General features: G+C 43.8%; 1 protein-coding gene across 5 annotated transcripts in view; it reads left to right on the top strand.

Moving 5' to 3' along the window:
* TOGARAM2 (TOG array regulator of axonemal microtubules 2) overlaps positions 1-22318 on the top strand; it is a 73704-nt gene that overhangs the window by 33952 nt on the left and 17434 nt on the right. For all 5 annotated transcript variants that reach the window (XM_081903807.1, XM_081903806.1, XM_081903809.1 and 2 more), the window contains exons 6-12: positions 854-1038; positions 2065-2114; positions 7368-7549; positions 10516-10672; positions 13115-13279; positions 17974-18115; positions 20240-20345. In XM_081903807.1, coding sequence (XP_081759933.1) covers positions 854-1038; positions 2065-2114; positions 7368-7549; positions 10516-10672; positions 13115-13279; positions 17974-18115; positions 20240-20345 — 987 coding nt within the window. The remainder of the gene's footprint in view (positions 1-853; positions 1039-2064; positions 2115-7367; positions 7550-10515; positions 10673-13114; positions 13280-17973; positions 18116-20239; positions 20346-22318) is intronic.

Raw genomic sequence — 22318 nt, 5'->3', positions numbered from 1 at the left:
TATTTTTCTGCATCAGTAGAATTTGGTTTAGAGAGTCTTCTTTTTTTAAAAAAAGGGCTGATCTGTCCCTCTCTTATTCTTAGGGATTGATGCAGCAACTGTTGTTTATAAAAATATGCGAAGGAAAATGAGATTAGTCTCAGGGCTTATCCACACTTCCACTGCTTACCCCCGAGGAAAACTACTCTTTAGTGCTCAGTCAGAGCAAATGGCAATTTGGGTTTTCTCCAGATTGACGTTTTCTCTGATTTAGAGCTAAAGAGTGGGTTTTCCCTGGGAAAGGAGTGGGACAAGGGGACAGCCTCTCAGGCAAGTGCTTTCTAAGCAAGGGATCAGCCAAAGTGTTGATGAGCCCTTAGTTTCCCCTGTACCACCTTGTTTCCACTGTGCCACATTATTCTTTACCGCTTTCCAGGACTAATCCCAGTCCCACTTTATTTTTTGCTTAGAGGACTTCAGGTTTCCAAGGGCATGGAGGCTTTTTGTAGAACAGCAGAATTCACCTAGAAGTGCTACTGCCTCACGTGTGTTTTTTTCTGATTGTTTTGACCAACCCTTAGTGAAGTGACTTTCCATGTCACATTTTAGTTCATGCATTAAAGTGACATTGTTCAGGCAGTAACAGCCATGTCTGAGGACACATTGCTACCAGCAGGTCAAAGTAGATTACTTGGAAGTCCTGCTCAGGAGGTAGGAGCAAATTTTAAGGGATTTTATATATATATAAAGGGGTCAAACCAGTTGCTGACTCTTGCACTCCATGAGCCTCAACACAGAGGTGTCTTTTGGCTACCTGCAAATACTGAGTGATAATGTCATTGTCCCGTGTCTTTTAAACCATGCTTTCCTGCAGATCTTACATAGCCATGGTGAGAATCTGAGGAGGTCTTTAGGTACTGCTTTGATCCCACCTATCCCCAAATCAGCAAAGGCACTTGAAGAAGAAAATTCTCAGAATTTTCAAGAACTCCTTCCAGGCTCATCACAGTTCCTGCTGGAATCTGCTCCTCTTGTTACAGAAGATTCCTCTGAAACAAGGTAGATGGCTCCTGCTTTCATTTCCTTTGTTTATCAGACCTCTTGCACTGCCTTTGTTTCTTCTCTCTTTCAAAGCCTTGCCTGCAGTATCCAGCTTCCCCGAAGCTCAGAGGATACAACTTTCCCCTTTTATGTGAGCTCCAGCTCTCCATTGCATGACTGTGGCTTTCTGAGGCATCTCTGAACATAAAAAGATCCCTACTGGGTCAGATCACTGGCACATCTCTCCCAGAATCCTGTTTCCCATAATGGCCAATCAGGTGTGTCTGGGAAGCCTCATAGCAGACTGAAGGCAATAGCCACCCCTTGCTCTAGCTCTCAGCAGCTACTCAAAGCCATAGTGCCTCTGGTGTAGCATAGTGGCTGAGCTACGCTTTAGGAAGTACCTTGTTCAAACCTCAACTCTGCCCTGGATTTGTTAGGTAGTCTTAAGCACGTCACTGGCCTCATTTACACAGAATGCTGGCTGCAAGCCATAGCTACAGTAGTGAAATTAGCCTGTGCATGAGCTTTGTGCTGGTGCATACAGCTTGAGCTCTTCCCACTTTGCTCCTTCCTTCCTAAATTAGGGAAATGAGCCATGGACCATCTGGCATAGCATTAGGTGTGAGCCTCCATTCCAAACAAACAGGGAGCGGAAGCCAAGGTTTCTTCTTGACTATGCTTGATTTGGGGAAAAGAACCAGGAGTCCTGGCTTGTGTGTCATGTTAAAAAGGGGAGAGACAAAGCAGGAGAGCGCCTGAGATCCATGCAGCTTTGGTCACAGGCCATGCTGACTAAGCATGGTTTGTGGTCAGTTTTACATATGAGCATGGCCACTGTCTTCTAGCTGCATCTCTTCCCTCCTCCCCATTAATTTCCAATATGGGGGTGATACTGACCTACTTTTTCAGATTGTTGAAGGTAGTGTGTTTGTATGCATGTTGAATAATCTAAAGCACCATATAAGTGCTGTAATATTAACCTGGGTTCCCTCCTCCCACTTTGTTTTTTCATATTTTCCTTTTTCTCCCAATTGTTTTAAGGTCGGGGACAGGGCCTTTCAATGCCGAGGACAGCACCCTCAACACTCTGGGTAGGTACAGGTGGCATATATGTTCTATCAGAAAATGTGGATGTGACTTTTAGGAGACATTAATGCTGAAAGCATCTTCCTAAAAACAACAACAATCCACTAGGTGGTAGTGTTAGAGATGCTCACGATTCTACTTTTATTAGAGATAGGTTTGTGCATCCATGTTGCAAGATGCAGACAAGGCGGCTTGCAAATGCCTGTGCTTCCCAGCACAAAACTGCAAACCAGTCTGGAGAGCACACATCTTGGCAGAGAAGCAGACGGGGTCCTCTTACCCTCTCAATGTGACATTTACATACATAGTAGCTGGGAGCAGCCTTTGGACAGGAAGGTGCTCAAGCAAAGCAAATGCATTCAGAAGTCTGAAGGAGCGATGTGGTCTTGCCGCTTGTCAGCAGGTAAGGCATATGAATTCATGTGCCCACAGAGAAAAAATGGAATTGAAAAGTTCATTGACGGGACCTCAGCAGCTCCTCATGATTAAAAAGGATCGCAAGGGCTGGCAGGGACTGTTCATGTTCATCAAACCTGATCTTGCCGTGTTGACACAGGAGTTGCTAGACTTAACCAACCCTGGCAGATGTTTACCCAGTGTAGGAAGAAAGTAATTTCTCTGAGACAGAATTTGGGGGCAGGCCAATGTCGGGGTAGCAAATAAAACCGGGTGATCAATCAAGAAGGAAAGCTGCAATGTGGCAGCAGAAGGGAGGGCAGAACCAGGAAGCAAACGGAAGCTTCTAGGCCAGGCTGCGAATGGAGCAGAGTTCTTGAACCAGAGGGGTCAGGATTAGAAAATAGGGAAATAAAGAATACTTATTGGAATGAAAGCACCAGACAGAGAGTCTTCCTTGCAGATATATTCCAGTCAGAGTCATGGTAAGAAGCAGACAAGAGGCATGGGAGGGCAAAGGGGGCAGTCACTGTGATGTACATGTCAATGCCACATTCCTATGTCAGCTGTAAAATAAAAAAAAACACTGGAGAAAAGTTTTACTAATGCAACTTCTCCCCACACCCAAAAATTCTCAGTCTGTCTAGCTTTTGGGAGGAAGAGGCAGCCTTGAGAGCATGCATGGTGTAGCTTGCAGTCAAAGTGCAGACTTGGGTTCACATCTCTGCTCATATATGAATTGCTCTCCCCCACCCCTCTCTCTGTGCCTAATCTACCTCAAAGGGATTTTGTGAGGCTATAATATAGCCACGTGTGCTGCCTTAAGCTCCTAGGGGGCACAACAGGATGTAAACGTGATAAAAGCATAAAATAAATACTAAAATAGAAAGAACCTCTTTCTGTTGCCACCCTGCTGGGCTTTGTGGTGTTGGAGAAAGCAGCCATGTGAAGATGTATTGTTGATCTGCTGAGCAAGGAAGGTGATTGTTTTTGTGTGGCAGCTTTAGTAGTAAAAGCACTCAGTAGGCTGGTAAGAACAGAATAAGAGAAAACGCTATTGATTTTTAAGCAGCATTGTTGTGTAAATTCCGATTAGTTTTTGGAGTGACTTCATTGCTTTTTAAAGCATGGCCTCTCTTAGTTCCCTGTGCCACAAGAAGCTCACCTGGAGAGCAAGTCCTGGGTTGTGTGTTAAGATGGAGGCTTTCACATTCTGCTCTCTGGGGTGATTGCCTAGTCAAAGGTGCTAATATCAAGGTGGCTGAGCTGCTAGCTTTGGTAATTATCCCACTTCAGGGGATGTGTCAGGAAGGGATTTATTGAGGCAACCGCTTCAAAGAGCTGAATTCTGTTAAAATACCTCTTAATTCCCTATCCAAGAGAAAGGGGCATTTCCCCTGGATCTTCTCACAGCACAAGAGAAAAAATCATTTCATGAACAAAATCCTGACGCTCTCCAATGCATATTGTTATGTATGTAATACAAACCTGAAAAAGTAGGAGATGAAATAAGATATTAAATAAGGTCGGAAGTGGGATGCTTCAGGCTACAGGGCCCAAAGCAGCCACCCCACTCTCTTTATTTTTCATCTGGGCCTTTGTGTTTTCCTTGTGGTCCTTGTTCGTTTTCCCACTTCCACTGACTCCTCAAAATTGGGCTTTTTGAATGTACACTCTGCTCAGCAATCTCACACAGCCAGGTCCTCATGGACTCCTAGATATGTAAGCAGTGCTGGGTTCAAATGAGATTCCTGTGGAGTGTATCTTCATAAACAGGCAGAGATTCATTTAACACATTAAACATACACATTCCTGTATAGGAGATTCACTTCCTTTCCCATGGTCTACTCTAATTTGTCCAACCTTGTTCATGTCTATTATGCAGTTGGGTTGGGAGAGAGGGAATATCTTGTCTGGGTGGGGGAAATGGGATCTGGTTTATTAATTATTAAGGGGTGGGTGGGTGTGGGTGTGCACGCACGTACACACACACACACACACACACATGCATGTGCCTCTCCGTATATATGTGAGAAGCATAATCTACATGGACATACCCTCCAACATTTCTCCAATGAAAAATAGTGATGTCCTAAGGAAAAGTGGGATTAAATCAGAAACTGGGACAACTTCTGTAAATCCAGGACACTCTCTGGAAAACAGAGACACTTGAAAGGGCTGCATGGATGAGAGAAAAAGCTATTCATTTTGGCAGTGTGGCCATTAGAGCTTTCTCCATCTGACCTAAGCACTAAATATCCATATCAATTGTAAATTGTACACAGCACCTGCCACAGTGTCTATGTTAAATAAAAAGCTAACATGACCACCTCTCTGAACAGGGCCAACCCATCCATGAGTCAAGATGAGGCAACTGCCTCAGATGGCAGTGTCTACAGGGGCAGCAGATCCAACCTCCAAGAAATGCATCACCTGCTGTTCCCTGGTAGCAGTGACAGCTATGGCATGCTCCCTGGAGGCTGGATCTTCTGTCTCCTCAGCAGCCCCCTGCCCACTGCCTCTAAAGGTGCAATGGTTTCCTCCCATCTTTGTTCCTGATGTAGATCTTTATCCCCCTCCCTTGTTCTTGATTTAGACCTTCAACCATCCCTTCTTGCCTGGTTGAGGGGACACCATTTTGTGGTTTGCTCAGGTGTCAAAATGCCTTGGGCCAGCCCTGCCTCTGAAAATTGTTTAAGTGAATATGGAGTGAAGTTAAGGAAGGCTACAGGTATTAATATAAGACATATTATGGGCAATCACCATAACTCAGTATAGCTGGCCCAGGCAAGGACTAGCCTGGTATCAAAGTTTGACACCTTTTGCCTTCCAGATGTTTTGGACTATCGCTCCCATCACTGGCCGAGGCTGATTGGACTTGTAGTCCAAAACATCTAGAGGGCACCAGGCTTCCTTTCACAATACAATTGAAGTGTTCTTGACAGGACAAAGGAAGAGGCTACTTGCAGTATTTAGTCTGTGGGGATGGGCATCAAGAAAGAGCAAATATTTGAGGAAATGTAAGTAGGAGTATGACTGATATCTTCAAGGTACTGTCTCCTCAAAGGGATTATCTCAGGAGAGAGAGAGAGATAGCTGAAAGAAATAATTATCCCCAGGAACAAACAGCTGAAAGGTGTGAGCTTGAGCTCTCTGCCTCAAAAAGGAAAATAACCAATTTACCTGAGCTGATGAGTCACTGTTCCTAAATGAAGGCTCATTTTAACTCCAGTTGATGGAATCAGAAGTAGCTCATATGGAACCAAGTTCAATCACAAAATCAGAGAAAGAGTGAAAGAAAAAGCCTGATGGATAAGTTCAAGTGTCCTTCTACCCCAGCATCCTCCTTCTCACAGCAGCCAGCCTCATGATTAATGTGTGAAGGCAACAGCCTGTACCCAGTATCTGTTGTTCAAAGGAAACTGCTTCTGAACATGGAGGTTACAATAGCCATGGAAAGCCCTGTCCTCAATCACCAGTAGTAGAGATTGATTCACACCACGTATTTAAAGTGCTTTTATGCAATTTTAGCAGCCACGGCTCCTCTGCCCCAAGGATTCCTGGTTTGTTAAGGGTGCTAAAAGGTGTTACAAGACACCTCACTGAGCTATAATTCCCAGCACCCTTAACAAACCACATTCCCCATGATTATTATTTTTTTTTGGGGGGGGGGGAGCTGTAAAGTGGTATAAGAGTGCTTGCATGGTGACCTAACATAATTATGCTACATGGAGTGCTATCTTTTATACTGACAGTCAGTTTTATTCACTAATGTTATGAGTGAGTGCATACTAGTGAGCGAGTGACAACTGCTCCTCACATCTGCTCTCCACACCATTAATAATTTTATAAACCTCTATCATGTGCCCACATCCTTCTCTCCTGCCCCCCTGCAAGGTGACTCACGCATGCACAAAAGCTTTTCGCGCAGGGAAGCTGCTTCATGCCCTTGTTTGGATTGCCAGATAAACATCATGTCTTTTTTTGAGATGGGGTGAGCAGAACTCTTTGCACAACACCATCCCTCTGGTAGGAAACTTACATGGTGAGTACTGGTAGAAATGGAGTCAAATCAGGGCCACTGAGAAACAGCAGGTTGCTATTGGCCTGCTTGGGGACTCCTGAGGTTTTATAGTAAGCCCTTGCAAACCAAAGGGGATGGTGCATGCTCAGTGGCCACAGAATGCAGAGGGTTAGTTGGAAAAGAAAACCAGGAAAACCAAGGTAGGGGAAGTGCCGTAGCTCAGTGGTAGAAGGTTCCCAGGTTCAATATCTGACATCTCCAGCAAGGACTAGGCAAGAACCCTGACTGTAAAATCCTGGGGACCTGCTGCCAGTCAGAACAGACAACACTGAGCTCGATAGACAAATGTTCTGACTCAGTATAAAGCAGCTTTCTATGTTCCTAATGGCGTGCTGGTTGATTGGCTGGAGCCCCGAAAAAGGAACAGGCTTTTCCAGAGGTGAGGATACACTGCAACATATTTTGTTACAGGTCCCACTTGACTACTACAATTTATTTACAAAGGTAATAATAGCATAACCCACAGCTGACAGGAAATGGGAACAAGGAGGACAGCGCTCTCTCTCTCTCTCTCTCTCTCTCTCTCTCTCTCTCTCTCTCTCTCTCTCTCTCTCTCTCTCACACACACACACACACACACACACACACCCCTACCTTTTTAAGTCCATCTACACAGGGAGTGATTCAATCTAGTGGAGTATCTCCTTGGCACAGCCTCTCGATTTACATTAATACATTGTGTAATTTCTTGGCTCACACTCTCCACAGTAACACTTGTTATTTCATACATGCTCGCTGCCCATGCTAACGTGTTTCTTATGCTTTATTGGCTCATCAGAAACCAGTGCACTGGAACCCTCTTTCAGAAATGGCCTGTCTGCATCCTTGAAGGTTACTGGGTGTCCACTAGAATCCGTACTGCCATTAACCGCCTCCTCTCCCGGTCTGGCGAAGGAAGGGGGTCAGATCTCAAGTCCTTACCTTTTGAAAGATGACGAGTGGAAGGAGAGCAATGGAAGGGTATGCGCCTTCTATCCCCTTTCTAGCTCTAATGAGGGCACGTTGGTGCGGTGATGTGTATTTAACTAAGCCAAGGGAAAGGTATGGTAAGTTAGCAAGCAGTAGCGAGGGTGACTGTGAGTGACATTTGATTATTGCTTTTTAAACGATGCCACTGCAATTAAGCATGCAGGTTTGGAATTGTAGGGCTCAGACCCATCCTTCAATGACTTGAATTGTCAGGTACCTGGGGATGTTTTCCAGTGAGAATCCCTCATCTGTAATCACCTTTAGGGCCGCACAGACTCATGCAACAGAGCTCCGCAAGCCTGATAAATGAAAACTCCTATTGCCAGTGACCCATGTGTGATATCTCCATGACCCATTTACAATATTAAGCACCTGCCTGGAAGCGCTAAACTCCATCTAAATTATCTCATGGGATTCCTCATAGGATTAAAAGTGAGAACCCTGTGCACATTGCCCTGAGTTCTTTGGAGGAAGGGTGGGAAACAAATGTAGTAAACCAAAAGAATACGCTGAAGGAAGATGTACAAATTGTATGCAGCTAGAAGAAATCAAGTGTGTTTTCATTGCATTAAGCTGATTTTGCAGAAAGAGCCTCGGAAACTTCTTTAATGTTTTCCTGCAGTGACAAAATGATACATAAACCTCAGAAGGGGCATTCAAAGTGAAGTTTAGGGATAAAGGAATTCATTAACGATTTCTGAGGATCTGGTCTCAAGTAATACTGCCCTTCTACATTCCTGCTAATATAAATTGCTTGCCTTTTTTTACATAGCTCAAGCCAGATTCTTTTATCATCTGTTCAGAATAGTGCTTGCTAAAACTTTTCTCTTTCTTGGACTGAAAAAGCATTGGTTCAGCATTTTTTAAAATATCAGCCTGAAACTATATGTGAAATCAATTATATAAATAATATAAGGCCGCATGCCCTACTTTTTCTGAAAATTTCCTGCTTCTCATCTTATAGAATAGTCTCCAACCCCACCCCAAGTCTTCTGCCTAATATCTGCCTACACTTGTACTTTCTCTTTCAGCTGCATCCAACAAATTACAAGCAATCCTCGTTTTGCGTGGGGGTTCCATTTTGGACCCCCCACAAGCATTGGCAGAGCATGCAGAAGCTGTGCATGTGTGCATGATCATAAGTCATTCAGATGCACCTAAACTGGAACTTGCCTTGTGGGAAATCTACAATCAGGTTCCCAATGCTGTTTCCTCCGTGCTAAATGCAGCTGGGGCTGAGGGGCAAACTACAAGGGGAAGAACTGTAGCTCAGCAGTAGAACATTTGATTTGCATGCAGAAGGTTCTGGGTTCAATTAATGAGAATACGAATGTCTGCAGCGGAGGGTGACCAAGATGGTCAAGGGTCTGGAAACCAAGCCTTATAAAGAATGGTTGAGAGTGTTGGGTATGTTTAGCCTGGATAAGAGGAGACTGAGAGGAACTATGTTAGCCACCTTCAAATATCTGAAGGGCTGTCACGTGGAACATGGAGCAAACTTCTTTTCTCCTGCTCTGGAGGGTAGGACCTGTACCAATGGATTCAAATAACAAGAAAGGAGATTCCAACTAAACACCAGGAAGGTTGTGGTCTCTCCTTGGAGGTTTTTAAGCAGAGGTTGGATGGTCATCTGTCATGGATGCTTTAGCTAAGATGCTTGCATTGCAGGGAGTTGGACTAGATGACCGTTGTGGTCCCTTCCAATTCTACGATTCTATGAAGTCTTTAAATGCCCCAGGTGACCTGTGTGCCTGCAATGCCTGCTGCTCAGGTGCTCACAGTTGATGGTCAACTTCAAGACCCCTGCTTCTCTTCCTTCATATGAGTCTTTATCTCCTAACAGATACCCCATGTAGCTCTTGGTGGCTAAAACCAGCTTCAGGAAGGAGCCTTAAGTTGGGGGTGGACGTATTTGGGGGAATGGAGGGGCAGCCACTTTTAAAGAAAGAAAACAATGTACGATCTAATCTAGATGATCCTCAGGGTCCCTTCCAACTTTATGATTCTATGATCTTTGATCTTCTATGGACTAGCCAGGAGCTCATAAGGAGGGCATTATCTTTTTATTGGCAAGCAAAGACATCTACTGAACACATCAGACATGCTTTTATTTTGACTATGTTTCCAGGTGAAACCCACAGCATTCCTACATACTCAATATAAGTAGCTACACTGAAGAAAAAACAAGAAAATTAGCACATCCTCCATTTTGATGAAATATTTATTTTACTTTCTAATAAATAAGGTTTCAAGAAAATGGATGAGTTCTGTTTGGGTTTGTGGAATCACATTACGCTAAGAAATTCCTCACTTGTGTGTAGAGCAGGGATGGAATTTTATGAAATTCTTGGTGTTGAGCTTATCTGTGCAATATTTTTTCCTGACTTCTGTCTTGCTCCTTGATCTTGATCAGAAGTGAGGGTTTTTTTTTACTAGCTCCACTAAATAATACAAACAACGCTCACATATTATACACATTATTATAAATATAATATTGCATGAATGTTTATATGTGTATACAGTCCAGGTTTCCTAAGGGAACCAACACATAAACAGAGAAATTCAACTACTGATATATCGTATCGAGAAACTTAAGTAAGAATACTTATACCATAATACAGCAAAAATCCAGTCCTGCGTGAGGCTTGACTCTTTTATGCATGTTATATATACACAATATATACATATTTTTGTTTATAAATTTCAATATAATTTTGTGTATAAATATGCAGGCTTTTTAGAAAAAGGAAAAGGAAAAGATAATGTGCAAGCAGCTCAGACATAAGCAAATTCTCAGTGTAAGAGGTGGTCCTTTGTGGTCAAAGCTTCATCAGGTTGGAAGCACCAAATTCCACGTATAGATACGTTTAAAATAGAGTCCTCTTCCATCCCTAATGTAGAACAACACACGTGTCCCTTATTTTTCATGCACTGCATTTTGCTTTCGTTGTGTCCAGATCCACGTGACCATATCAAAGTCGGCTCAGGAGAAACTGCGCCAGAAGCAGTTAAAGGAGATAGAGATTTTGCGCAAAGAAAGAGAAAAGGAAAGAGAGAGAGAGAAGGAAAGGCTGACAAAGTTTGAAGAGCATCTACAGAAAACTGCTCGTGAAGGTATGTGGCGACTTGAGAAATAAAAGGAGCTCGTTATGCAGATATCGTATGCATTTTGCATCACCCTGAATTTCATTTGCCTTCATTTAACGTGCCTTTCAGAGATCAGATGCACACTGTGTAAGTCAGGAGAAGAAGAAAAAGGTGACCTCCGGGGCTGCTACCTTCGCCTGTCTATGACAGCTGCCTGAAAAGCTAACATCCCAGAGGCCCCCTTTGTGAGTGGAGGTTATGGAGGAGCATTCACATGTCTGCTCGGGAGTAAGTCCCACTGAGTTCAGTGGGGCTTATTCCCAGGGAAGTGTGGCTGTCTAGATGTTATTGGAAGACATCTCCCAGAACCCCTGACTGGGATGGCCGGGGTTGATGGGCGTTTGACTCTAAGAAACTCTGGAGCATCTATTTTCTCCATCCCTGATGTATAGAGTGGCAGTTATGTGAGCCTCCTCTGTCTTCCACTACAGCCTGAAGTGATATAGTCTACATACAGACTTGCCTCCTCACCTCCTATGTGAGAACTGGGCCAATGCTGCAGCACCAGGTGAACTCTGAAATGCTCCCACAACCCCGTTGTCTTTATTGAACACGACCCTTTTCTTAGGGAAAAGGTGAGATGTGTCCTTGTATACTTTGGTAGACATGAACAATATTGGAATAATGCACTTATAATGCTGAACGATCTGTGACTTTGACACTTATACAGTACAGTGTATTTCATCAATGATTTCACTGCACTTCACAAAAGGTACACTTAAAAAGGGAGCTACCCTAGCAATGGAGAGACTGTCTAAGAAGGTAGCCTGTAATAATATTCTAGTTCCTGGACCATGTTGAATGGAGATCTATTCTCATCACTATGAAACGCACTCATATTTCAGTATACCTGCAGCAATTACAGTCAAGCAACGCAGATGCTGTTCGCCAAAATTTATAATTTTATTAAATAAACTATAGCCCGGAGGAAATTTTCATGCGCAGGAAGCACTTAGCCATACAGTAAGAATTTCCCTGATTTAAACACCCTCCACACCCTTGAGATGTGATGCTTTTCAGATGAAATATCCAAGCTGTTACAATAGGAGTGCATATTTAAGATGGGGGAGGAGGAAGGTTTATGGCAGAGCTCCCTAAGTGATCTGATTGCAACTGACATGCAGTGATTGTGCTGCAGTATAAACTCCACAAAGGTCTGCAGCAGCAGCAGAGAAAGTGGCAGAGTCAGCACTCTGCCGGAACAAGGCTCTGGTGCAAGGTCACTTGCTCTTGCTCTTTACTGTGGGTGGGAGATGGAGAATTGTCAGCCCCAGAGAGCTGGGTGTATGTGGTGGGGCTGTTCTTGCATATTGTTCTTCAAAGTCCCATAGTGCCTACTATTGCTACTATTACAGCTGTAGGGACACGGGTGGTGCTGTGGTCTAAACCACTGAGCCTCTTGGGCTTGCTGATCAGAAGGTTGGCGGTTCGAATCCCCACAACAGGGTGTCCCAGCTCCTGCCAACCTAGCAGTTTGAAAGCATGCCTGTGCAAGTTGATAAATAGGTACTACTGTGGCGGGAAGGTAAACGGCATTTCTGTGTACTCTGGCTTCTGTCCCGGTGTTCCATTGAGCCAGAAGCGGTTTAGTCATGCTGGCCACATGACCTGGAAAGTTGTCTGTGGACAAACACAGGCTTCCTCAGCCTGAAAGCGAGATGAGTGCCCCAACCCCATAGTCACCTTTGACTGGACTTAGCAGTCCAGGGGTCCTTGTACTATTACTGCTACTTCTTCTATTAGTACTTGAGCTCCTTGGAGAAAAAGGTGGGTCATAAATGCAATTGCTATTACTATTATTATTTCTCCAAATTTGCAGAGCACCCTTCACCATGTCAATATGATTCCAAGGCGGTTTCAAGCAATGCATTGAAATTATTATTTCTGTTCTAAACTTGTGGAGTGCCCTCCTTCTTAGAAGAAACATAATCCCCATCAAGTGATGTGTTGTGGTTTACAGAAATACATAAAAATACTATGAGCAAATAATATAAACAAACGTTAAAAACACTCAGTTAACAAAAAACAGAGCAACAGCAGGAGGCTATGCAACCTCTTGTAGGGGAGGCACACAAAGAAGGGCCTCAGATTATGATAGTTAACTCCAAAAGCCTGAAAGACTAAAAAAGTACTTACTTGCTGGTGGAAACCAATTGTAGCCTCCCCTGTCCAGGCTTTCAGGGGAATGAAGTTTAAAGAGTGGGCTCCAGCATCTCAGGATTTGCTTGGAGTCATGCTGCTGTTCATATTGCTACCAGGTAAGCCCACCAGGGGCCCACCACCAGAGAACGGGACCCACCTGAGTACACATTTTGCCTAGGTGCCTCTCAAACCTGGAACTGGCCCTATGTTTTTTCAGCTTCTAGTTCCCTTCACTCTCTGCTGACTTCCCTGAATTACTTTCTGCAGGTTCCGGGCCACTTAAAAGCAACGGAACCACCCCTGTTGGCCTCAGTCTGAGCAATCCCTGCAGAGCTCCTGTTGGGACGTCCCTGAAGAAACGGGTGAACAGGCCCTCTCTGCCCAGCATCCCCGTCATCCACCACGACAGTAGCTTCCTCAGGCATGCTTCAGGTGAGGCACAAAAGAGGCTAGCAACAAATGCAGCTTTTATGGTTGTCAACAGCACTGGATAGAAGTATCAGGCACAAGCAAGGGCTCCCCCATAACCACAATGCATACTGGAAAAAATAAATGGGAAAAGAAACTTCTTGCTTCAAGTATTATAATCTCAGCCAAGCTGGCAATATCACTTTTTCAGTTCACTGGTGTTTTTCAGATCATCTTTTCTTGAAACATTTTTTTTTTAAATGAAAGTTGTATTGAGTTTTTTCCCAATATTACATAAAACAGAATAAAGAAATCACAAGCAACAAATATAGGACTGGCCCGCTTGTGGGGGATTGTGCCTTGAAACTTCTTGGGTAGCTCAGAAGCACTTGGTGTGTAAAATTCCAACCGTGGACGATAAAATGAGGTGCAAAATTATAAAACATTCCTTGTTGCTGAACCAACATGCATTGGTTCATGTTGCAAATGTGGAAAACTGATAGGTTGCCTTTGTTTGTTGTTGTTGTTTAGTCGTTTAGTCGTGTCCGACTCTTCGTGACCCCATGGACCAGAGAACGCCAGGCACCTCTGTCCTCTACTGCCACCCGCAGTTTGATCAAACTCATGCTGGTAGCCTCGACAACACTATCCAACCATCTCGTCCTCTGTCGCCCCCTTCTCCTTGTGCCCTCCATCTTTCCCAACATCAGGGTCTTCTCCAGGGAGTCTTCTCTTCTCATGAGGTGGCCAAAGTACTGGAGCCTCAGCTTCACAATCTGTCCTTCCAGTGAGCACTCAGGGTTGATTTCCTTCAGTATGGAGAGGTTTGATCTTCTTGCTGTCCATGGGACTCTCAAGAGTCTCCTCCAGCACCATAATTCAAAAGCATCAATTCTTCGGCGATCAGCCTTCTTTATGGTCCAGCTCTCACTTCCATACATCACTACTGGGAAAACCATAGCTTTAACTATACGGACCTTTGTTGGCAAGGTGATGTCTCTACTTCTCAAGATGCTGTCTAGGCCTGTCATTGCCCTTCTCCCAAGAAGCAGGCGTCTTTTAATTTCGTGGCTGCTGTCACCATCTGCAGTGATCATTGAGCCCAAGAAAGTAAAATCTCTCACTACCTCCATTTCTTCCCCTTCTATTTGCCAGGAGGTGATGGGACCAGTGGCCATGATCTTCGTTTTTTTGATGTTGAGCTTCAAACCATATTTTGCGCTCTCCTCTTTCACCCTCATTAAAAGGTTCTTTATTTCCTCCTCACTTTCTGCCATCAAGGTTGTGTCATCTGCATATCTGAGGTTGTTGATATTTCTTCCGGCAATCTTAATTCCGGCTAGGGATTCATCCAGCCCGGCCTTTCGCATGATGAATTCTGCATATAAGTTAAATAAGCAGGGAGACAAAATACAGCCTTGTCGTACTCCTTTCCCAATTTTGAACCAATCAGTTGTTCCATATCCAGTTCTAACTGTAGCTTCTTGTCCCACATAGAGATTTCTCAGGAGACAGATGAGGTGATCTGGCACTCCCATTTCTTTAAGAACTTGCCATAGTTTGCCGTGGTCGACACAGTCAAAGGCTTTTGCATAGTCAATGAAGCAGAAGTAGATGTCTTTCTGGAACTCTCTAGCTTTCTCCATAATCCAGCGCATGTTTGCAATTTGGTCTCTGGTTCCTCTGCCTCTTCTAAATCCAGCTTGCACTTCTGGGAGTTCTCGGTCCACATACTGCTTGAGCCTTCCTTGTAGAATTTTAAGCATAACCTTGCTAGCGTGTGAAATGAGTGCAATTGTGCGGTAGTTGGAGCATTCTTTGGCACTGCCCTTCTTTGGGATTGGGATGTAGACTGATCTTCTCCAATCTTCTGGCCACTGCTGAGTTTTCCAAACTTGCTGGCATATTGAGTGTAGCACCTTAACAGCATCATCTTTTAAAATTTTAAATAGTTCAGCTGGAATACCGTCACTTCCACTGGCCTTGTTATTTGCAGTGCTTTCTAAGGCCCATTTGACTTCACTCTCCAGGATGTCTGGCTCAAGGTCAGCGACCACACTACCTGGGGTATACGGGACATCCATTTCTTTCTGGTATAATTCCTCTGTGTATTCTTGCCACCTCTTCTTGATGTCTTCTGCTTCTGTTAGGTCCTTTCCACTTTTGTCCTTTATTATGGAAATCTTTGTACGAAATGTTCCTTTCATATCTCCAATTTTCTTGAACAGATCTCTGGTTCTTCCCATTCTATTGCTTTCCTCTATTTCTTTGCATTGCTCGTTTAAGAAGGTCTTCTTGTCTCTCCTTGCAATTCTTTGGAGATCTGCATTCAATTTCCTGTATCTTTCACCATCTCCCTCACATTTTGCTTGCCTTCTCTCCCCCGCTATTTGTAAGGCCTCATTGGACAGCCACTTTGCTTTCTTGCATTTCCTTTTCATTGGGATGGTTTTCGTTGCTGCCTCCTGTATAATGTTACGAGCCTCCATCCATAGTTCTTCAGGCACTCTGTCCACCAAATCTAAATCCTTAAACCTGTTCCTCACTTCCACTGTGTATTCATAAGGGATTTGACTTAGATTGTATCTTACCGGCCCAGTGGTTTTTCCTACTTTCTTTAGTTTAAGCTTGAATTTTGCTATAAGAAGCTGATGATCTGAGCCACAGTCAGCTCCAGGTCTTGTTTTTGCTGACTGTATAGAGCTTCTCCATCTTTGGCTGCAGAGAATATAATCAATCTGATTTCGATGCTGCCCATCTGGTGATGTCCATGTGTAGAGTCGTCTCTTGTGTTGTTGGAAAAGCGTGTTTGTGATGACCAGCTTGTTCTCTTGACAGAACTCTATTAGCCTTTGCCCTGCTTCGTTTTGATCTCCAAGGCCAAACTTGCCAGTTGTTCCTTTTATCTCTTGACTCCCTACTTTAGCATTCCAATCCCCTATGATGAGAAGAACATCCTTCTTTGGTGTCACTTCTATAAGGTGTTGTAAGTCTTCATAGAATTGGTCAATTTCAGTTTCTTCAGCACCAGTAGTTGGTGCATAAACTTGGATTACTGTGATGTTAAAAGGTCTGCCTTGGATTCGTATCGAGATCATTCTATCATTTTTGAGATTGCAACCCAGTACAGCCTTCGCCACTCTTTTGTTGACTATGAGGGCCACTCCATTTCTTTTACGGGTTTCTTGCCCACAGTAGTAGATATGATGGTCATCCGAACTGAATTCACCCATTCCCGTCCATTTTAGTTCACTGATGCCCAGGATGTCAATATTTATTCTTGCCATCTCATTTTTGACCACCTCCAACTTACCCAGGTTCATGGTTCTTACATTCCAGGTTCCTATGCAATATTTTTCTTTACAGCATTGGACTTTCCTTTCGCTTCCAGGCATATCCGCAACTGAGCGTCCTTTCGGCTTTGGCCCAGCCGCTTCATCAGCTCTGGATCTACTTGTACTTGCCCTCCGCTCTTCCCCAGTAGCATGTTGGACGCCTTCCGACCTGAGGGGCTCATCTTCCAGCGTCATAACTTTTATATGCCTGTTGTCTTTGTCCATGGAGTTTTCTTGGCAGGGATACTGGAGTGGCTTGCCGGTTCCTCCTCCAGGTGGATCACGTTTGGTCAAAACTCTCCACTATGACCTGTTCATCTTGGGTGCCCTGCTCGGCATAGTTCATAGCTTCTCTGAGTTCTTCAAGCCCCTTCGCCACGGCAAGGCAGTGATCCATGAAGGGGTTGCCTTAGGAACTCCCTATCTATTACACTACTACAAAAAGCCAACAGGTTGATTGCAGCCACTTCTCTATTTGCACCCCCTCATTGTTTGTGGCCATTTCCTTTTGGGAGCGTATAAGGCATGGCCAGAGAAATTCTCTCAGCACGAGGGCCACATTTGCTTCTGGGCTACCTTCCAAGGGCCACAAGCGAGTCTTCGGCAGGGCCAAAGTGAATGCAAAATTTGCCTTTGTACAGTGGACTGCTCCCCATCTCTTCCATTTTTCCCATCTTCTACTGAGTCATCTGGTACTAAAGAGATAACTACCGTCTATTTATTTACCTCTGTAGTTCTCCCTGCTTCTCCTGCCCTTTCAAGGTCCCTGTGCAAATAGCATATGACTCAGCATTCTCCTCTGTCCATAGAAAGCTTTATAGTGATTATTATTGTTTTGCTTCGGCCTGCCGCTGTATCACCTTGTCTCATGAAATGGTTTAGATTTTGCAGTCAAAGCAGGCTGCCAGGATGATTTGATATTAATGCCATGTCTGCACTTCAGCGGGTCCTCCTGGAAAGTTATACCGCTCTAAAAAAAGATATGGTATTGTGTGGTATAATTGTTAGGCCAACAACGAGCCCCAATGTGAGATGCCTCTTCAATGTTGCAGATGTCACCAATAGGACATAGTGCAAAGGTGGGATGGTGCAGAGTGGGCTTCCACTGCCTGGTGCAACTCTGCCCCCACCAGAGAAGCCACTCATGGGACTCGGAGTAAATGGGATGTTCAGCCCAATACACCATTCGGTGAAAACAGTCTATTCTCACTGCAGTCCTTTCAATGGAATGCTATTCAGATATGCATCTGCAACTCCATGGGAACAGTAAAATGAAATATGACTCCTTATAACAACAACTTATTTGTAGCGTTAATTGTAATTTCCTGACTGCCAGTGTTAATTGCATTTATATGCCTGGCTGTTGTTGCTTCATACTTACAGCTAACTCCCTGCCAGCAAACCTCCAGGGTTCTCCGGAATGGGAAGAGGACCTCGTAAATAGAGATGCCTTAGAAATAAGACCCTTGTCTTACCCAGAGCAGGGGCTGGTCGATGCTCTGAAGTGGCTCAATAGCAACGATTGGTAAGGAAAGAGAAAACTGTACCTTCCCCCTGTGCCTCATGCCATAAAGTTAGGCGAGTGGCCTTGTGGCTGCATGAAGGCTACAGAAGTGAGATTCAAATCCACTTCCTCTGGTTTCCAGACAGCACACACTCCGTCTCTTTTTGTCTCATTCCTTCCCTCCCACAAACCCACAGAGGATACCAAATTGATGGTGGATTTTCACAAGCCCAATTTGGGAAAATGGTGAACTTGTTTCAAAAGGTTGTGGGCAATGTCAAGGCAGCCCAACTTGGGCCTCCCTTCCTATTTTTTCACCCAGCCCCATTAATCCCCACACCCTAAATTCAACTCCATGGACGGTGTCCAGCTAAAAAGTTCTGCTAGGGAAACGAGGTGTAGCTGGAACTTCTCTGCCCTCCTTGTGCTGCCCCTAAACCTGTTCCAGGGTCTTCCCAATCCTTGGGAGCTGATCTACAGGTCTCACATGGGACATATGGGGAGAGGAGAGGGCAGGGAAACTCCACCGGGCAGCTGAAAGTCCTTGCAGTTGTGGAACTGTTCAGTCAAATACTGTCCCACGAGCTTCTTATAGCTGACACCCCTGTGGAGTTGTCCTGCTTTGAGTGGCTTTCTCGACAGCATGAAATCTATGTATGAGACAAGAGCAATGCCAGCATTTAGCTCTTGATTAGAATTTGGCTGCCAAGCAGCCACTTCCACTGAATAAACCTTTTTCAGAGACAGCTAACTGTAATTTCCCCTGATTTATCTGTACAGTACAATTTAGAGTACAGGACTTAGAAAACATGACCAAAAAGCCTTTTAAGACTTGACTCTGGAATACGATAATAAGACCACATCATTAGCCAATAAAGTAAGACTCAATTGCCTCTGCTATCAAGTTTTGGAGAGTGGCGTTAAGGGCATTGTCAAGTTCATTTAGATACAAAATAAACACCAAGGGGGCAAGAATACAATCTTGCCCAAGGCAGGTCCAAGAGATGTTGTTGCCTGAGGCAGAGTAGCACTAGTATTCCCACCTCATACCCATTAAGCACAAGGGCAGGTAAGTTATATTGGCACCTGAGGAAGAAACTCCCCAAAGCACCTCTCCTACTTGCAGGCAGTAAGTATCTAATAATAATTAAATAACAATTAGCTGCCATTTTGTGACACCCCAAATCAGTTACCTCAGGTGGCTTCCCCACTTTGTCTAATAGTAGCGTTGGCCATGACCCTGCTTAACACCCCCAGACATTGTAATAATGCCAGCGAGTTGCACAATGTTACCACATTTAATTTGAAGTGTGTTATTCCCATTGATAATCCTACTTTTTTAAATATACAACTTGATAAAAAGCCTTTCCTAACACACACCATTAGTTTTCTATGAAAATATAAAAGCTGTGCTTTCAAAAAGATATGGAAGATTCAGTCTTCGTTGCCACTGGACCTCACAGTTAACATGATTTTTTTCCTTTTTCATTGGATATATCTGCCAGCCAGTGACAACAATTCACACGTCTCATGATGTGTGCCGCCGTCCACAAAGCTTATGCTATAATCCATCTGTTAGTCTTTAAGGTGCCATGATATTGTTTCTTGTTGCTAAGAGTACAAACACATCTACCTTTCTGGCAGCTGTTGCTCTGGAATTTGTCACCTGTGCTCATTTTTGTCGCTAGATCACCTGCAGATGGTGCTGTTAATTCAGAAAGGCAGAGTTGTGAGGGATTATTGGCCTCAAAAAAGGGGGGGGGACTCCACAAGCTTCACCTCTTGAGCCTCGCAAGAGAAAAACTTGCCATGCAGGTTTCAGCCCTTTCCAAGGATGGAGCCTATCATGTGGAACTAGTAAATCAATCACACTCTTTTATTCAGCTTAATTCATAGGAGATTCTGTCTAGCACACAGTGGAATGTATTTTCCCCCAATAGTAGTTTTAAAACCATAGTGTATAAGAGCTTCTGTTAAAATTCAGCATCTTTGCTTTTCTGTATTCCCAATGTGTGGCTTCTGTGACACGTCTCATTTTCAGACTCTTTTACTGCAGTGAGAAATCCTGTTTCTGCAAAATGCCAGGCGAGACCAATAATTTCCCTTCTCTTCTCTCCCTCCATCTTTCTGATAATTGCCTCTCAGGCATCTGAAGGAGAAAGGACTCTTCAGCATCCGATGCTTGGCTACCTGCCATTCAGAAGTTCTCCAGTGTAGACTTCATGATGTTTCCTTGGCAGCCACAAAGGAGGTGGGAAATGTGCATTTAACATATGTCCAATCTATCTTCTCTTGTGGCTTACCTGACACTTTCCAATCTGTTTTTATTTAGCCAATGGGTCTCTGAGCAGCTTTTATACCTGTCTATACCTATTGCTGCCCAATATGCTCCTTATCTCTACTGGAAAAATAAGCAATTAATAAGCTGTGTATAACCTGCACGGGGGAGGGGGGAATTCAGCACAAAATAAATCCATGCAAATTAATTAAATTTGCATGCATTTACTCACTTTCCACAAAGCTGTCTGCTTCTGAAACTTAAGCTTTCAGTGACTTTTTACTCTATTTTAGCAAGGAGAATGGCAATGGAGTGAAAGAATAAAAGTTGAGTTAGTATCCATGGAACAGCTGAGGTCCCACTTTCCTGTCCACTGGGAACCTGGCCCACTGAGTCATTTTAGAAGCCATCCTCGGATGCTTAATAGCTATCGTGACATAGAAGGTCACTTAAAAAAATTACTAAGTTTCTCTGGATGTCTAGAGTGAAAGCCAGATAACCCAGCCTGTAGTTAGCAATCTTCAGAGGCTTTTTTGTGTGTCCACCCTGCACCATACTTCTGTAGGGGTGCTTCCCCATGGCTTTCTATTATCTGTTCAGTGCTGCTGAGGCATGCGAGTTTTGTCCAGAAAACGTCATCCTTATCAAAACACTGTCCCATATTATTTCCCCATACAATCCGGATTTACTGCTTCAATGGAAAATCCAATAAGTAAAAACAAAAATGCAAAGCCGCCGAAACAGCAAATCTGAATTACCGTATTTTTCGCTCCATAAGACGCACCCGACCATAAGCGCACCTAGTTTTTAGAGGAGGAAAACAAGAAACAAGAAAGCAAAGCCTCTTGAGCAAAGAGGCAGGAGCGCTCCGACTGCGTTCAAGAGGCTTTGAGTGGCTATCACTGAAGTCACTGAAGCATCGATCCCTTTTGCTCTCCTGGCTTCAGTGATAGCTGTGCAGCCTGCATTCATTCCATAAGACGCACACACATTTCCCCTTACTTTTAAGGAGAGAAAAAGTGTGTCTTATAGAGCGAAAAATACGGTAAATGGAGGAAATATATGGAGTGGCCTTTTGAAGAGGACATCTGAGAAACTTGCATACATGAGCAATGCACTGATAATGCCTCTTGTGTGTCTCCATGGAGAATATAGAGATGTGTACGCAGAAACTATCCTACTAAGGTAGGAAAGGTAAATGTGCAAAGGTAAATTTTACATCCATTGCTTCAAGTACTTTTGCCTCTGGCCGCACACACTACTGTCATGAGGCCCTTGGAAAGTTTTTCAGAAGGGAATGCAGCCTTGGGCTGAAAAAGTTTCCTCATTCCTGAGCTGTGGCCTCTGCATCTTAGATTCTGCCATGGTTTTATATAATAAATATATTTTATGTATAAATGTAAGTGGCAAATATCTGTCTAAAATAAAGGAATGAAGAAGAAAGAGAAATGTACTTGGGTTCTTGTACTCAAATACCCATGAAGCATGTCAGTTACTGAGGACCCAAATGTGTATACTTCACTTAAAGCAGTGATTAGGAAAGGACTAGGGCCTTTCTGATGTATATCGGAGGTGGGTTGAAAGATACAGTTTAGTCATATATGTAGCTTTCGTATCTGACCTGATGTACATGCATTTTGTACATAGTTGTTGAAACCCAAATTCAGCATGTCTCACAGAAGAACCTGCAAGTCCAACCATGTTGATTCTGTCTCTTCTATCAACTGCATCTCTTTGTCTGAAATGCTTCCACCCAGAAAAAAGGAGAACAAAAGCTGATCTGAGCTACCTACATTTCCCCAAACCCAAATATGTTATGTGCTGGACTCTGTGAGGCAGCCAATTCTTGGATTCTAGGGAGCTTATTTACCCAACGGCCGCTCTTAACAGCTTTGCTGTTTATTTGATCGCTTAATGGAGAGGTTTTTATTGTTCTCATTTTAAAC

The sequence above is a fragment of the Podarcis melisellensis genome (assembly GCF_964234715.1).
Source record: "Podarcis melisellensis genome assembly, chromosome: 3".
In the NCBI taxonomy this organism is placed as follows: Eukaryota; Metazoa; Chordata; class Lepidosauria; order Squamata; family Lacertidae; genus Podarcis; species Podarcis melisellensis.
Note: the sequence above shows the minus strand (reverse complement) of the source record. Positions and strands in the feature narration are given on the sequence as shown.